This window comes from Chiroxiphia lanceolata, chromosome Z, assembly GCF_009829145.1.
Source record: "Chiroxiphia lanceolata isolate bChiLan1 chromosome Z, bChiLan1.pri, whole genome shotgun sequence".
Lineage (NCBI taxonomy): Eukaryota > Metazoa > Chordata > Aves > Passeriformes > Pipridae > Chiroxiphia > Chiroxiphia lanceolata.
This window is the reverse complement of record NC_045671.1, coordinates 73,940,678-73,959,249: the sequence shown is the minus strand read 5'-3', so window position 1 is coordinate 73,959,249 and position 18,572 is coordinate 73,940,678. Positions and strand designations below refer to the sequence as shown.

Sequence of the window (18,572 nt, the reverse complement as noted above, 5' to 3'; positions counted from 1 at the left end):
AAGCAACCCAAGGTGTTGCTTTCTTCCTTTCAGTGTTTTTGTTCTTTTTTTTTTCCCTGTAAATGTTTGATTGGAAGAGCCAGAGAATGTCAGAAAACTGTTTTGCTGTAGCCCTCCCCCCCCCATCACAGTATTATGGCACTCACCATCCCCTTCTTCAATGTGAAAGCATGTCCAGAATTTTTCTTTTTAAATCTAATTCTACTCATCTGTAGAGACACAGATTTGAACATTAGACACCGCATAACCAAATCAACAAATTTTCTAAGCAGTAGATGCTATTTATACAATAGTTCTACGTCACAGCAGTAATTCCAGCCTGTGCAGAAAAAGACACACATTCACTGGTATACTTTAAAACCAAACAATACAAAAAAAGCCACTCAAGGAGCTGTGAAACTGAACTGTTCAGCACTTGTTTTGCCAGAACTTAATAATGGTTTTAAGTCTTACTTAATGTCTGTGTTGATGGATCACCTGTTAGTAGTGCAGTGACACTGCCCTTGCTGTTAATGGTATAAATTACAGAGAAGTTTTGTCTTATTTTGTGTAACTATTGATGTGTAAGGGGGTATTCTTGCAAATGGTTATGTTTTTATTTCTTGTACTGTATATGCATACAGAGACAGACACTGATGTGCATTGGAAATGTTAATTATTTTCATAAGACGTTATTATGAAGGGTCTTGGATATTTTGAAGTTTTTGGATACTGATTCAACATGAAGCATTTCATACTTCAGTCAGCTTAGCTACTAATTAGCAGAAGGGAAATAATCATTCTGGGTTTGATTTGGGAGCTCTGCCTAGGAAGGAGCGAAGACTGGCTGCTAAATCAGAAGATAAGGTGTGTAGAAAGGTTAAGTGTCAAGATATTCACCATTTTGTTTTCTGTTTACAAAGCAGCAGCAGGTAGATAAATATCACAGCTAAAATGTACTTGAGGGTAATGACAGATGGATGATGCTGGCTGTGACACACATCTTGTTGATTTTTTAATCTTCAGACAGAATTGGAGCCAAATTTAGATCAACAAATCATCCAGCAGAGACTAACCTGGTGAGCCATGTCAGGGCTCCTTTTGGTTCTCACAAGAAGGCTGTAAAGGTATGAAAGAACAGGAGGTGACACGAGTATTTTCAGTGCAAAAAAAGTATTGTTGGAATAGCAGTGTCTGGACTAAAATGCCTGGAGGAACTTAGCTGCGTGTCCCTATTTTGCTGGGTTTAGAATATAATTTTCCACTCTGAATCAGGGAGAAGAAAGAATCTGATCCATTCTCAGATATTTCAAATCACACTTTTAGTTATAGTCACCTATGCACTTGAGCAGACCAAACTTGTATCAGAAGATAGATGAGAATGTTATTGATATGATTCTTTTTGTGTGACACTGAATATTTTAATGGGAAATACATAAAAAAAAAAAAAGGGAAAAAAGGAGAAAACTGCAGAATGAAGCTGTCTCTCTTAAAGTGGTCAGGCCTGGTTTGCCCAGGAAAAACAGAAAAATTCATGAACAGGGCTGTAGCTGGGAGATTTTATTTGTCTTCTCTGTGAGACTGCAGTTCTGGCTCTGCCTACGTGGCTGCAGTACAATTCCAGTATATAAATTAGTGACAGTGCATTAGTAACTGATATAACTGAAAATATAGAATATATTCTCATATTCACATAGGAAGTAGTGAACTGCATTTTCATGTGATCCCAAAGCTTTTGTGCTGGAATGGGATTGTAAGGCTATATCAGGATTTTTTGTCCCACAAATTATTCACGAAACATCTCAAAGAGCTGTTAATAAAATATTTGTACCTCATTATGTTCTCACATATTTTTGGTTTGCCAGATATTTAAGATTAAAAATAACTGTGCTTTTGAGACTTATTTTAATAAGAAATCACAGGGATTTTTTTTGGTCTCCTCCCTACCTCACAGTATGAAATTTCATTTATGCATACCATTAATCCAATTTTCTAGAACTCAAAAGGGAAAACTATTAGTAATAGATTTTTAAATGACTTCTAGACACCTAAATTAGCTTTTTACATTAATAAGATTCCTAATGCTCTAATGTGCAAGTTTTCGAGAAGAAAATATATATTCTTTGTCTAAATGTAGTCTAGTTCTGAGGAAGTGCAAACCTTTGTCATTTATGCAGTACGGAATGTTACTTGTCCAACAGTTCAGTCTTGCATACAACTGAGAAATAATTTGTTTATATCCCCCATTTGAAGAGGGAGTATTAAACACTGGTGTTGTAAGTTGACCGTTTTTATGTGGAATTTTTTGACTCAGTCTTCAATGGCAACCTCTCCTATCATGTGTCTGAAGTGAATGGAACTGAAGGCAGGGACTGGAGGAACAAAGTCCCTCCCACTTGGAGTAAAGATCCGGTTCATGACAACCTGAAGCACCCAAAAATAGGTACCTCTGTGGGACCTGAGAGATACACCTCAGAGTCCTGAGGAACTGGCTGATGCAGGCCCCAGGACACTCCCCAGGATGTTCAGAAAGTCCTGGCAGTCAGGTGAAGTCCCAGGTGACAGGAAGAAGGGAAATATTGCACTGACTTTTAAAGAAGGTGGAAAGGAGGACCCTGGGATTTGCTGAGCTCTCAGCCTCACCTCTGTGCCTGGGAATAGCACGGAACAGATCCTTCTAGAAGCTGTGCTGAGGCACAGCCCTCCCAGAGAGGGGATTTGAGAGAGCCAGCACGGCTTCACCCGGTCCTGCCTGACACCTCAGTGTCCTTCTACACTGAGGTGATGTAGCAGTGACCCTGGGAAGGGCTGCACATCTCATCTCTCTGGACTTCTCTCAGGCCTTGGACGTGTTCCACCACATCACCCTTCTGGCTGAAGTGGAGGGAAGTGGAATGGATGGCTGGAGTGTTCAGTGGATGAGGAATTGGCTGGATGGTCTCATTCAGAGTGTCCTGCCCAACAACTGAGTGTCTGAATGGACAGCAGGGAGCAGTGGTGTCCCCCAGGGCTCCATCCTAGGACCAGCGTTATCCAATGTCTTCTTCATCCCTGATGCAGACAGTAGGATGGAGTGCATGCTCAAGCAGGCTGCAGGTGACTCCTGCCTGAGGGATGCAGTGCCATCCAGAGAAACCTGGACAAGCTGGAGAACTTGGCCCATGTGACTCTCTACCAGATTTAACAAGCCCAAGTGCAGGGAGCTGTGGCTGGGACTGGGACAGTGCCGGGGGGATGGAGGGGTTGGGAGCAGCCCTGCCGAGAAGGACTTGGGGTTGCTGGTGGATGAGAGGCTGGACATGAACCTGCAACGTGCACTTGCAGACCAAGAGGACAACCTTATCTTGGGCTGCATCAAGAGAATTGTGGTCAACAAGTCAAGGGAGGTGGCTCTGCCCCTCTGCTTTTGTAAGACACCACCTGGAATGCTGCATCCAGCACTGGGGTCCCAAGTGTTAGAAAGGCACTGACCTGCTGGAGCGAGTCCAGAGGAGAGACACAAGGATTACTAGAGGGATAAAGCCCCTCTCCTATGAGATCAGGCTGAGCCAAATGGGATTGTTCAGCCTGTAGCAAAGAAAACTCTTTGGGTGACCTTATTGTGGCCTTCCAGTACCTGAAGGGGGCCTATAAGAAAGCTGTGGAGGAACTTTTTACAGGAGCGTGTAGTAACAAGATAAATGGCTGTAAACTTAAGCAGGGTAGATTTAGGTTAAATATTAGGTAGAAATTCTTCCCTGTGAGGCCCTGGCACAGGTTGCCCAGAGAAGCTGTGGCTGCCCCATTCCTGGAAGTGTCCAAGGCCAGGTTGGACGGGGCTCTGAGCAACCTGGGCTGATGAGAGGTGTTCTTGCCCATGGCAGAGGGGTTGGAACTAGATGATTTTTAAAGTCCTTTCCAAACCAAGCCATTCCATAATTCAGTGATTCTATAATTGAAGATCAATGTAAAAATTTTTCTAGTGTTTTACTCATGTTAACACAAGGTGATCTGCATTTGCATTGAATGGCATCCTTAGACAATAAAGGCATTCTGTGATGTCATCTGTAATTTTTTCTCTGACACCTTATTAAGATCACTAATGCAGGTTTTTGTAAAAGGTGAAGTTGTTTAATTGCTAGTTTAGCTTTTTAAAATAAATTAAAACTTTAATTTGTGAATAAATGCAACTGTAGGCAACAACTATGGAATTGCAGCTCCTATTAAAAAAAACCACAACAACTTTAATTGTGAAACTGCCAGAGAAGCCATGGATTTCATTACAGCTTTTACTGTCTCTCCATGGAAAACACAGAGATGTTAGCTGTTTAACTCCCAAATTTGCATATTTTATAGAAATGAAAATTCAGTGCCATCAAGCATAGTCAACAACAATATTGTAGTAGCAATGATTTTACTATTACTACTTTTATTTAGGAAATTGTGCTGGGATATTATTTGAATGTGCATGTGGCAGGTGGGGGAGTCAAACTCTGCTCTACATTTGTGCAGTCATGGAGGGTTGTCACCTCCTCTGTCCCCACCTAGAACTGTCTCAGTTGCTCTGTTACATGCCCATCAAGCCTGGTGGTGACTGGGCAGCACACCAAGGGCAGTGGAGAACTTCTGCACTGAGAAGACATAAATAGGACCCTAAATACAGATTTCAGGGTAGTGAAAGTCATACGTAATGTGTTGCCACCATTCTTATCCCCCCTCCTCCCACTGACAAGGTCTATGATATTTGAAGAGTACTTTGGGATTCATTGTTCCCCAGTTTTTCAGTCCTTCAATCATGACACTGGATTTGGGAATCTTTAGTTTTCATGAATGTTGCCTTATACATTTTTACTCTTTCTCTGAGAAAATTAGCCTAGCAGACAGGTCTAGGGGAAAAGGAGAGTAACATTCTTACTCCTTTTGTCTGAAAAATGAAAAGATCTGTCTGTAACCTGGATAACCATTCTGGCAGCCCTTACAGCCTAATTCTACCCCTGTGCAGACTGCTACTGGTGAGAATTTTAAACAGTTATTTAGAGGAAGGAGTAATTAGAGACGTAGTGCTGAATGGAAACTAGTTTGAAATAAAAAATTTATAAAGGAAAGGAATTGTTCCCAACTCATTTTGTTTCTATCTTTTGAGATGATTGAGCTTCAAGCAGTAGATCTTGTCCATCTGGTATCCCGTAAAGTATTTGATAAGGAGAACTATGGAAAATGAATGTTAGTATCTAAGAAAATGGACTTTGATGCAACAATTGTAAAAATTAGCAAAAGATTAGTTAAATCAGAGGTAACAATGCACTTGTTTGGAAAGGGAAGGTAGTGGTCACGAGGAAGATAATTTTTGGACTTTTTCAAAGAGCAGTCTTGACTGTATTCCTCATGGGTAGGCTATATTTCTATTATTTTAGGTGTTTAAAAATGCAGAAATAAGGTAGTTCACAATTGACATCCTTAAGTCAGATTTATTAGTCTCTGAAAAACAGTAGATGTAGATTGAACATAAGTAGTTTTTCATGATGAAGGTGGTGAAACACTGGAACAGTATGCCCAGAGAAACTGTGGATGACTCATCATGGGAAGTGTTCAAGGTTGTGTTGAATGGGGCTTTGGATTAGATGACCTTTGAAGGCTCCTTCCAACTGAAACCATTTTGTGATTCTGCAATTCTGTGATTGTCCATGTAATACAGCAACAGGTCTTTCCATAGAATGTTCTCATTTGGTTATGTATTTAATGATTCCTTTCAGTTTGATACATTCAAATTCCTTGCCCTTTGATTATATCACAATATAACTTGCATTTTTTCAGGATAATACAGTTTGCATTTTAGTGATGTTTCTAAATCTATTTTTACTGAAGATTATATAATGCTATAATTTGAAGAAACAAAGTACTTTGTGACTAAATGCAGCCTAGAATATTATCATGGCCTTAAAATTAAGCCACCAGGGATGATAAATTGCAATAAAGAGAATAATGAAACAAATTCATACATCCATTATCTTTTATAATCAAGAATATGCAATGCTGGATAACAGAGACAGAATTCTTCATGTAGTAAGTTTAGTAGGAGTGACTGTTCCTAATGAACAGGTTCTACAAAACTTGCTAAGATGCTTTTCAGTTAGCAGGAGCGTTTCCACAGTGGCAAAACCAAAAGCCAACTTCCCTAGTTTCAACTGAGATTAATAAGTATCTAATTAGAGGAAGAATCAAGATCTTTGCAAGACTTTGCTGCCTCCTTTCAAATTCTCTCAAAAACCACTGGTGATTAAGGGGCTCTATTGCCACCCACAAAGATAGAGATCACTGCAGAAAATAGTTATTAATCTTATTCATCATCACCATAATGAGTTTTTTCTTTGCTAAACTGAGTATACCTGTATGCTTTTTTCTTTTTCTTTTTTTTTTTTTTTGTTAATGCACTGATTTGAATTATCTTACCCTCACAGGCTGCTTAAAAAACCTCAAAGTGCTCAATGTGAGCTTCAATAATTTGAAGTCAGTCCCTCCAGAACTGGGTGATTGTGAGAATCTAGAAAAACTGGATTTGTCTGGAAATATGGAAATAACAGATCTCCCATTTGAAGTAAGATAACAATCAATGTGTTTCTTTTATTTGGCTTACAAGGTATTTTATTATAGCCTTCAAGTCTTTTCTCAACAGATTAAACCACATTCCTTGCAGTTTCTAGCAATAATGGTTTAGTGGTACTATCACTGAAAATGAAATTAAATGGGACCAAGCTACTTTGTTTTGGTTTTCAAGTGACTAAATTTTTCTTGTATGTGTTCTGATATAGGAAGGAGGACACAAACTTCAAAAGGATTTGGCCAGTGGAATAAGCAGAAGGCTGCCCATCCTTCTGACAGTCTCCTACTCAATGAGATTGAAAGCCACTAAAACTGAGTGTAGGTTACTGGGTAAACCCTGCAGAAAAAAATTGAATCTGTGCAAACAACTTCATGTAACAGCAAACACTGGAAGAAACATCCTGTTAGCACGATATAAAAGGTCAAGAAGGAAAACCTTGGCATTATCTATTGTGTTTCCATGTTTGTCTGGAGGTTGGAACTCAATTTACATTTGCAGTTGTCTTGGAGGGAGGCTACAAAAAGCTCTTCTGATTTAGTTTATAGAACTAGTTTTCCAGAATCAATGTTGCAAGGGCAGCTTTGGCAGCTGAACACGCAATTAAAGGAACACTTATCAAATGATTTAAAGTGCTGCAAAGTGTTTGGCCTTTGTGTACTCCATGTGGCTCATGCTATTCAGAACAATTGCATCAGTAGCCTTGCTAACATAAAGGGTGTCTAGTGTTTGAATCTCAGATGGACAAATGGCTGTAGTGATTGGTAGGTAACTATTTAATGAATTAAAATATATTAAATATATTAATGAATTAAAACATATTAAAATATTGAGTTGGCCTGAGCTGTATAAAGGGGCAAAACAGAAAGACAATGGTGGGCTTGCCCCTCCTCTGCAGATATTGGGAAAAAACAGGTTCAGAAAACTCATGGTTTGAGACAAAACACAGTGAGATTGTTTACCATTTACTTTTGTAGGCAAAATGGACTATACTTCAGGAAGATCAATATTTGTGAATATATATTTGAGTAGTGAGAAACAAATACACTAAAACATTGTCTTTCATCCCCTTTCTCCCAAGGGATTCCTGTGCCGTTCTTGAGCAGTGCAGGGAGGCAGGGGAAGTTGCAGCCGGTACACAAAGTTAAATTTTTATTTGACTTTCAGATCCTTAAAAGTTTCTTCTGGGAAGATTTAGGAAGTGTATGAGAGCCACATCAGTATTCTCCAGTGTAAAACTTACTCAAAAGAAATAAAGGCAAACTGCAGCCCAGCAGAAATTATTTAAGTCTAATTTTGCCTTGTTTTTTTACCTACCTGCCAGACAGACACTGATAACATATATGAAAATGAATTCAAAGATATATGAAAATGAATTCAAACATGCAGGTTAACCTAAACTGTACATGCAAGTGTTTCCAGGGCCGAGTCCTGAGAAACCACCAAGAAACCTGGAATTCAAAACATGTCTGAATTCCATCAACAATTTGATTTTTGATGCATCCATAAAGGATTATGAGATCATCAGAGCTCTGAGACTGAATTACATCTTCAGTAATCAGTTTCCCTGTCCCCTTTCTATCCATTTTCTTTATGATAGTTGGAAAAAACAGAGAAGTCTTGAAACCCTTATTTTATTTGATTATTCAGTGTTTTGCTTTCTTAGGAAAAGAATTCTGGTGGTTTATGTGTTTGGGTTTTGTTTTTTTTTTTTTTTAAATATAAACACAAAATATTACATGATGAGCTAATTTAGGGGGAGAAATCTTAATGACATAGATCATGTCACACAAGACTGTAGTTGCTACTTGGAAATGGTAGAGGGTGAATGTAAACTACTGTACAAATCCGTGCAGTGTCATCAAATACCCATTTAGAATTGAAATTCCTAATGGTGAAGGCAGCTACCATATAGGCATATAAATTTCTTCTGGCATATCAGTTGCTTCTGATCCTAAGTTTTTCAGTCAGCCACGTAAGAAATTCATAGGCTGTTATGATGTCTGTTAAGTCTGTGAATTTGTTTTATAAATAAGAGAAACTTCAGGAAAGACAAGATGCTAAGCACCTTTATCCTGTACTACTTTTCAGGTAACTACAGTTGTTAAGGAGGCTTCCAGCATGTATACTGACTGTACTTCTGTCTTTTTAACCTACCAATTTTTTTTTGTGGTTCTCAATGCAGCCATTTCAAGCTGAGGTATGCTCTGATTGAGATGCTCTGGCACAACTTAAATCTTGAGAATCTTCATTCTCTGTTAAATGAGGGTGTGTACTCTCAACTTTTATTTCCTCAAGGCTTATAATTTCATACCATTCCACACTATGGAAGAGCAATCTGCTTGAATGTCTACTTCTCAATTTATTTTTCTCTCTTCTACTGTTGGATGTCTAACATTTTTAGACGTTAAAGAGTTACAGTTAACATCAATATTTGATTAGTGTTAGTTGAAATAAGTCCTTCAACAGAAAAAGTTTATAGTTGAATTCAAATCTGTATTAGCCATATTTGTAAATTAATAACATCTTGATCTGGACCTGAAGGAAAATATAAATTGAGATAAAATGTAAATGTTAGAAGAGTCGACCTACATGATGTTACATTTGTACAGCCAGTTTCTAACAGATACTTCTCAGCCTCAGTAACCAGGTTTAGTAGAGAAACTTATGGCACAATCCTCCCTGATATGACACATGGCTCGTAAAATTCTTCTTAGATGGACATGCACTTGTTCTTCTGGCTAAGATGCTCATGAGAGGCATGCCTTGCGTGTTATCCAGTCCATCTCCTAGCACAGTGTGATTTTACTGGATACCACGTATCAGTAGCTGCAGAGAGAGAAGGGGATTGATGGATGAATTCATTTGCAAATTTCTTGTATGTTTTGTGTGTGAATTTAAGAATTAGTATTTGTATTTTAGCTGTTGGTCAGGGTTCCTGTTAATATTTTCATGCATGCTGTGCAATAAATTTGTTTTTCCAGGAATAAAAGCTGTATTATAAATAATGTATTTTCTCATACAAGGATGTAGAAAAACTGCTCTGACCTTACTTTTAGGTGTGCTTTCTTTAGAAAGTATTACTTTCTATGCTTATTTACCGAATCACCCAATTAAATTTTCCTGTGCAGAATATTTCAAAGAGTCAGTTTTGCTGTGGTTTTGTTTTTCTACCAATAATGTTGCTGCAGCCAAGAGTATCTATAGATGTCACCCAAAGGAACTTGGATGAGAAGAGAGGGAAGATGAAGAAGTTTTCATTTCTTCCCTCTGTTCCATCTGGTGCAGCACACGCTGTCAGCCACAGGACAGACAAGCCATTCCACGCTACCAGCAACAAGAGAGAAATGCTTACGGGAGAGGTTCTGATACAGAAAATAAATTAAAAGGGATTTTTTTCAAAGTTATTCTGCTTTGAACAGTGTTCAGTACCACATCTGAGCAGTCCCAGTGAGTGATCTGAATGTTTTCTGTATCATTTGTGAGGTCTGGGTAGTGCGAAGGGAAGGAATCAGAGACTGTTACAGCATATGAATACTTTGTCAATCAAAGTGTATATGTATGTATACTTACATTTTCATGTCAATCCTATCTAAACTGATCTTTGAAGCTCAGAGAAATGAGAAGGTTGTGCTTTCTGGCTATTTTAGTGCACACGATTTCCAAAAGATCAAATTAAATCTTGTGTCGTATTTCTGATGCACAGAAAGTTTCAGCTAAGTCCTGAGATAAGCAAGTATAGACTTGAGGACCTTTCAAAATCATAGAATCATAGAATAGTTTGTGTTGGAAAGGATCTGTAAAGACCATATAGTCCAACCCATGCACCATGGGCAGGGACATCTTCAACTACATCGGGTTATTCAGAGCCCTGTGCAATCTGACCTTGAATGTTTTCAGGGATAGGGAATCCACCACCTCTCTGGCCAGTGTTTCACCACCCCCATTATAAAAAATGTCTTCCTTATAGCAGACTGAATATAACCTCTTTTAGTTTAAAAACATTGTTCCTTGTGCCATCACAACAGGCTGTACCACAAAGTGTCTCTGTCTTTATTTTAAGCCAAATGTAAGTACTGAAAGGCCACAGTGAGACCTCTCCGGGAATCTTCTTTTCTCCAAGTTAAACAACCTGACTCTTTCAACCTGTCCTCATAGGAAAGTTGTTCCATTATTCTGGTAATTTTTGTGGCTCTCTTCTGAACCTGCTCCAACAGGTCCATGTCTTTCCTGTGCTGAGGACTCCAGAGCTGAACTCAGTACTCCAACTGGGATCTCACCACAGTAGAAGGGGAGAGACTTCTCCCTCAGCCTGCTGGACATGGTGCTTTTGATGCAGGCCAGTTTAAGACTGGTCTGCTCATGTCCAGCCTCTCATGAACCAGCAACCCCAAGTCCTTCTCGGCAGGGCTGCTCCCAACCCCTCCATCCTCCAGGCTGCACTGATACCCGGGAATGTCCCAGTCCCAGCCACAGCTCCCTGCACTTGGGCTTGTTAAATCTGGTAGAGAGTCACATGGGCCAAGTTCTCCAGCTTGTCCAGGTTTCTCTGGATGGCACTGCATCCCTCAGGCAGGAGTCACCTGCAGCCTGCTTGAGCATGCACTCCATCCTACTGTCTGCATCAGGGATGAAGAAGACATTGGATAATGCTGGTCCTAGGATGGAGCCCTGGGGGACACCACTGCTCCCTGCTGTCCATTCAGACACTCAGTTGTTGGGCAGGACACTCTGAATGAGACCATCCAGCCAATTCCTCATCCACTGAACACTCCAGCCATCCATTCCACTTCCCTCCACTTCAGCCAGAAGGGTGATGTGGTGGAACACGTCCAAGGCCTGAGAGAAGTCCAGAGAGATGAGATGTGCAGCCCTTCCCAGGGTCACTGCTACATCACCTCAGTGTAGAAGGACACTGAGGTGTCAGGCAGGACCGGGTGAAGCCGTGCTGGCTCTCTCAAATCCCCTCTCTGGGAGGGCTGTGCCTCAGCACAGCTTCTAGAAGGATCTGTTCCGTGCTATTCCCAGGCACAGAGGTGAGGCTGAGAGCTCAGCAAATCCCAGGGTCCTCCTTTCCACCTTCTTTAAAAGTCAGTGCAATATTTCCCTTCTTCCTGTCACCTGGGACTTCACCTGACTGCCAGGACTTTCTGAACATCCTGGGGAGTGTCCTGGGGCCTGCATCAGCCAGTTCCTCAGGACTCTGAGGTGTATCTCTCAGGTCCCACAGAGGTACCTATTTTTGGGTGCTTCAGGTTGTCATGAACCGGATCTTTACTCCAAGTGGGAGGGACTTTGTTCCTCCAGTCCCTGCCTTCAGTTCCATTCACTTGAGAGGTGTGGGAAGAGAGTTGAAGACTGAGGTAAAAAATTTGTTAAGTAATTCATCTTCTTCTCATCCGTTGTTATCAGTTTGCCAGCCTTGCTCATCAGTGGGGCACACACTTTCTTCAACCTTCCTTTTCTGGTTGACATACCTGTAGAAGCCCTTCTTGTTTTTCTTTGCATCCCTTGCAAATTTCCGCTCCAGCTTCACCCTGTCCTTCCTCACCTTACCCCTATACAGCTGGACTGTGTTCCTACACTCTTCCCCGGTTACCCCTTGCTTCCACTGCCTGCGCATATGGTTCTTTCCCTTTAGATTGACAGCAGTTCTTTACTCAGTCATGCTCATCTCTTACCTTCCTTGTCTGATCACTGACACCTGGGCATGCAGAGCTCTTGTGCTCTACAGAAGGTATCCCTAAAGATCTGCCAGCTCAAGGACAAGTCCCTTGAAGACCTTAATAGGAAGCTGACCCCAAGGACAATTCCTTTGTCTTCAATAATTCCTTGAAAAGCTGAAAATTTACTTTCCTAAATTTCAGGATCCTGACTTTACCCTTCAGCTGATCCTTATCCCTCAGGGTTGTGAACTCCAGTTTGATGGCTGCAGACCAGGCTGCCTCTAACCTTTATGTCACCAATTAGTTTTCTTGCATTGAAGACCAACAGGTCCAGGAATGCATCTTCTCTGGAAAGGCTTTCTAGGGTCACAGGAGTTTATGGATGCTGCTATTTCGCTGCTTTGTTTACCTGAAATATATGATTATAAATAGTTGTCTCTTAAATCTGCTAGCAGGTGTGATCCTTAAAAAAAAGCTGATGTGATTAGAGATTCATTAAGCATTAATGTTAGTCTCGTTTGGTTTTCAAACACAGCAGTATCCAGAACAGACATGAATAACTTTTTAGACATTATATACAATTTCAACAGATATTTGAAACCTGAGGTTTAACAGCTGGAAAATTTCCAGTCTCTTTTGCTCTGTTTTTGTTTGTCTGTCCGATTCTATTCATCAAAGCAAAGCATTCAGCAGGAAGAACAGAGGCACAGGCTCTGTGCATTGGGCATTTTCGGGTAACTTCTTGTCTTTGTGATCCATGACCAAGACCTCCCAAAGCCATTACCTGGTAGGCAGGACACCAGCAGTCTCAATACGAATGCAAAATATCAGGTTGTTTTACCAGCACATTAATTCTTCAAATCTGTAAACTTCCAAACCTCTTTCTTTCCTTACCATTTGGTTTTTTTTTTTAGTGTGTGTGACAATTATAAAATGAAAGATACAATCAGGGGGATGTAAATTTTTGTATGACATTAATTTCCCAAGGGTTTCACTGTCCAGTCAGGCACTGGAAGAAATCACCCTTAGCTACTCCCTGTCATATTCAATGGGGCCATAAAGAACCTGTAAAAATCTTTACTTCTGTAACATTTTTTTTTGTAAGTTTCAAAGGATTCATGTATCAGATTTGTTAAAATGGGAGTTTTATTTGTGGGCATTTTTCAGGACCCCAAAGCAGAGAGGAGTGGTGTATTAAAGGACTTAACTTGGTATTGGGAATCCAACAGTATTAAGCCAACATCTGGTGAAAATTTTTACTTTCATAGAATCACAGAATCAGCTGGGTTGGAAGGGACCTCTGAGATCATCAAGTCCCACCCTTGATCCAACCCCACTGTGGTTCCCAGCCCATGGCACTGATGCCACATCCAGTCTCAGCTTAAAAACGTTCAGGGATGGAGAATTCCCCACTTCCCTGGGCAGCCCATTCCAATGGCTGAGCACCCTCTCTGGAAAGAAATTCTTCCTAATATCCAACCTAAACCTCCCCTGGCACAGCTGAAGACTGAGCCCTCTTGTCTTGCTGAGAGTTGCCTGGGAAAAGAGACCAACCCCCCCTGGCTCCCCCCTCCCGTCAGGGAGTTGCAGAGTGAGGAGGTCTCCCCTGAGCCTCCTCTTCTCCAGGCTGAACAGCCCCAGCTCCCTCAGCCTCTCCTCACAGCACTTGTGCTCCAGTCCCTTCCCCAGCCTCGTTGCTCTCCTCTGGACCTGCTCCAGCCCCTCAATGTCCTTCCTGAGCTGAGGGCCCAGAACTGGACACAGCACTCCAGGGGTGGCCTCACCAGTACTGAGTCCAGGGCAAGAATCGCTTCCTTGGACCTGTTGGCCACACTGTTCCTGATCCAGGCCAGGATCCATTGGCCTTCTTGTCCCCCTGGGCACACTCTGGCTCCTGTTCAGCTTCCTGTCAAATCACCGGGAAAAGTCCAGCTGACTTTAGTTGGACCGACATTTCTGTGCATACATTTTTCAGCCTCAGAAATGGCTTTCCAATTGCTTGGCATGGTTTCATCTCCATTAGACAGGATTTCACCTTGCCCTTCTTCGCTCAGGGCTTACACTGTCTTTGAATACGTTTAACACTCATGACGAGTTGCTTTCTGATGCCGCCAGCCAAAGCGTCAATCCATGCACAGCAACAGCTGCTTCATGGGACTGGCACGAGATGTAACATCAGGCATTAGCAGGCGGGGTGTGAAACCCAAGAGAACAGGTGCAAAGGTGTTGGATGTCAGAGGAGACTCATAGAGGCCTCGCTGTCAGAGGAGCTCCCGTAAAGGTTTTAATAGACAAGGGGCTAAAGAAGGATATGGATCTCTGTTGGGAAGCAGAATTATGCAGCTAGGGAGAGGAAAGTGTGTCAGTCGATCCTGCTTTTGACACTGTGCTTCCAAAGCTTACGAATCAATATAGCATCATTTCAAAACTGCTTCATTATCAGAACAAGTCAGCAGCTAATAATAACAGTCCACTTCACTGAAGATCTGACCCATGCTACCTCTGTTCTGTGGTGCCAGTGACCTTTCATTTACCTTTCACATGACTTCAATAAAAGAAACATCACCTTTCACAGTCTGAATTTTTTTTTTATAATAGGAAATGACAGGGAAGTAGTTTTACAGCATAAGGGAAGACTTAACGGTGGCCAAAGTGGCATATTGTGAACACTCCAACAGGGCTGTGTTGTTACAAAAAAAGAATTGTGTAAAAGAATTCAGTGGTAGCAAAGAGCATTTGGTACTGCTCCAGCCCTGCTTTCTCTCAAAACAGTTTGAAATCTCTTTGGCTTTCAACATTCTGTTTGTATATCCTCTATACATCAGCAAGATAATCTGAGGCAGATTTTATGTAACTACTGGATAGAAGCAGAGATGAGAACAAATACATATCACTATCACATTTGCCTCTTTTATCTTGCAGAAAAATGTCTGTGGTACCAATGTGCATTGAGTGTCAAAAGGGGTTTGTAGGTGAATGGAGAGAAAAGCATGTTATTTGTAAGTGCAGACAATAAGTACTGTTTATTCTATAAGAAGAATCAAGTTGGAGAGTAAATAACTGAACTTCATGCATTTTATTTATTGCTGAACATATTCCTATGAGTATTTACATAATTACATGTAGGTACATGATTGTTCAACTTCACAGCTGTAAAAAACACTTCGTGAGTCTGACTGTGATTTTTATTCATCATCACTGATCAGTGGGAAAGACATAAAGACAAGAGTCAGTCCAACCAGTTGAAAGTAGACATCATCCCATTTTTTTGTCTCAAATTAAAACCAGGTAAGTTCTCTGCCTTACTGACAGTGGACAAAAGAGCATAGAATTATGCCCAATGTTAAGTGGAATTGATGTTGAGGATGCAAGGGAATTCAAAGGAAGTTATGTCCCAGTGGTTCCTGCTTTTCTTATTGAAGAGATCCAGCTCACAGACCTGGACCTCTGTCATTCTTTCAGGCTTCAACGCAAGTTGCACCAGTGGTCCAAAAAAGCAAACAAATAGTTGGTTATACGTGATTTACCATAAAGTTACTAAATAAAACAATTGTACACTACATATAAAACACCATACTTGACAGTTTTTCTCAAGGGAACTCATAACAGTACACAAGATTCAGGTATGAGCAACGGACAATGACAGAATGGAAAGATGAATTTCAGGTTAAGAAATGAATGCCTGGAAAACTCAGAACAAATGATAAAGAAAGAGATATTTCTGCAGCTGCTGTGAAGGCATCTAATTCTCTACTGTTATGACTTGTCATAGAGCTGTTTACTGCTGATGGAGTTTAGAAGGAGATGTGTAATTATATAATGCACAACAATAAAAGAAAAAATTGACAAAGGTTGTGGAAAGGTTAAAGTAACTTCATGGCTTATGGTGTAAACACAGCTTTGCAAGAATAAGATTTCCAGACTTCCCCTTATCTTTCACTTTGCAAAATTGATCCTGGTCTTTTTTTTCTTCCTATCCATTTTTAACTGGAATATGTTTTATTGGATTCCCCATCACCTGCATTACTCCAGCCACATCATACCGTTGCTTTCTGGACTACTCTGAGGTCTGCTAAATTCTGTGACTCAAAGTTTGACACTCCATGCATCAGTTTACATGTGCAGTGTGGATGTTTGGGATATGTGGCCAGTGCCATATTTTTTTACCTTAGTAGATGATTTCCTGCAGCTGTATTTCTGTTCACTTTCTCCCATTTGCTTGTGTTGACTATTGATGGTATTGAAACTCCACAGCAGAGTTCTCTTAATGTGGTGCATACTGAACACAAGACTTTCATGGAGTTAATTTTTTTCATCTTTCCATCTTTTTCCTGGTTTCTGTCAGTTTAAGAAATGTGGTATGGTTGACTGTTCTTGCATTAACTTGTACTTCTCCATATTAGACTTTATTTGCAGTTGTGAAAATCTTCACAGTTTTAGATATGTGCTATTAATAATAAATGTTACTCCTCTGTTTTTGTTCAGCAATCATAGTTCCTTTGCCATATTAATATTTTTATGTGCTCAAAGTGTTACACAGTTATTTGTAAAATGTCACGGTCACAGAAAATGTTATCTGACATTGCACATGATATACACAAATATGTGGAAGTTTTTTGTTGTTTACTATTAAAAATTACTGTGGCATTATATTTCTCCAGGAGAAATATGAAGCTAAGCAAAGATAAGTTTCTTGGACTCAATCTGAAGGGTATTGAGTAGTAAAACAGCTATTTGTAACCTACTTATTTTGATATATAAGGCATAGAAGTAAAAGTGTCTGATCTTACACTGTTTCAGCACCATGAAGCCTGATTCTACACAATTTATCTTCTGAGCAACTACTCTGGGACAGTCCATATGACTGGTTTTGTTAGACATCTTTTTCTTGTTGTTTAAGAGCCACAGGACAATATTTAGCATCCCAAGGAGCATTGTGGGAATTTGTGCCTACCTCTTCTGATGGAAGAACTCCTGACATAATTTAGACCTAGAAGCTTCCCAGAAATACAAGAGCCTGGCAGACATATTCTGTGCAGGCATTACTTTTTGTTCTTTTAAAAAGACAATTTCAGCAAGTGCTTCATCAGCATGCAGTGGTTAAAAAAAACAACCAACAAAACAAAAAACCCAAGAAGAGGAAAATTTGAGGGCCTTCCAGTAAAAAGCAGATGAGGTCTGTAAGCTTGCTATGTTTTCACCTGTGGGGGAGCACCAAAGGCCACACTGCTGGGTGGGATTACTGGAGGGCTCCAATGTGTCCAGAGTCTGTACTAGATCTCCATAAATTTTGTAGTAGGGGAATTCTTCCTTTAAAATCCATCTTGAAAGCCCAACTGCATTGCAAGCTTTCTTAAGTGTGCATGTGAATAAGTATTCAGTTATACTTTTATCAGCAGACACAAGAAGACCAGCAATAATTTAATAGCTTAAATTACTTGGATGCTCTGAGGTTATTTGGTCACAGGCTGGATGGAGTAGTGCAAAATAGCAATGAAACACCAAAAACTGTAAGAATTCACAGCCTCATGCTCTTAATTGCACCAACAACTTCTTAGAAGGTCTACTACTAGAGGTCTACTTGTGCCATTCCTCAGCTTTCTTGTCCAAGTCAGGAAAAGACGCCTGGTATATCTGATTATTTTACTAATATTAGTTTTATTTCCAATTTTTTTTCACATTTGTGTCAAAGCAAGACATAAAACTTCCTAGAAATACTGTTACAATACAGGGAGAATCATTTGGGAAGAGATGGAAATTTTCCAACAGTTTTCTCTACTAGATAAGGTCTAATTCCAGACCAGAGATGTGACAGTGTGCAAAGCAGTCTTATCTCCACTTCGAATTTCCCGAATCTGAGGAATTTTCTTTATGAAACTCCTGCTTCAACAAAAGGCAAATCCAGCTCCAAGTTGCAGAGTTCTCCTGCTGGTAGACAACTAGTAGTATTTGTCAAACTCCTCTAGTGCACAGCCCCACAACAGGCAAGAATCTGGTGAAGAAGTTACTCTGTACCAAGACAAAAAGAATTTCTACCATTTCTGTTTGCAGACCAAAAACAACCACGGAGGTGCTTATTCCTGGTATCATAAAGGCAGCTCATCACAAACCTTATGACCCCTGCTGCTGAAGACAAAATGTCTTTTTTTTTCCCTGTAATGTTTTGTCTTCCACCTTATTTACAAGCAAGCTGATTTCTGGCTGGCATTTCATGAAAATCTTGTTTCCAAATTTGTCAGGCTGTCTCTCTTCAATCTGATGTAGAATATAGATTGTTGTCAGCCTCTATATACATGTGGTGAAATAATTCCATCATCAATCATTAAAATGGTGTTATTTTAGCCAGAGAA

At 40.3% G+C, this 18,572-nt stretch overlaps 1 protein-coding gene across 1 annotated transcript in view; it reads left to right on the top strand.

Annotated features, from left to right (window-relative positions):
* Window positions 1-18,572, top strand: part of LRRC2 (leucine rich repeat containing 2) — a 61,511-nt gene that overhangs the window by 30,704 nt on the left and 12,235 nt on the right. The window contains exon 5 of the mRNA XM_032676502.1: window positions 6,417-6,553. Within this exon, the coding sequence (XP_032532393.1) occupies window positions 6,417-6,553 (137 nt within the window). The remainder of the gene's footprint in view (window positions 1-6,416; window positions 6,554-18,572) is intronic.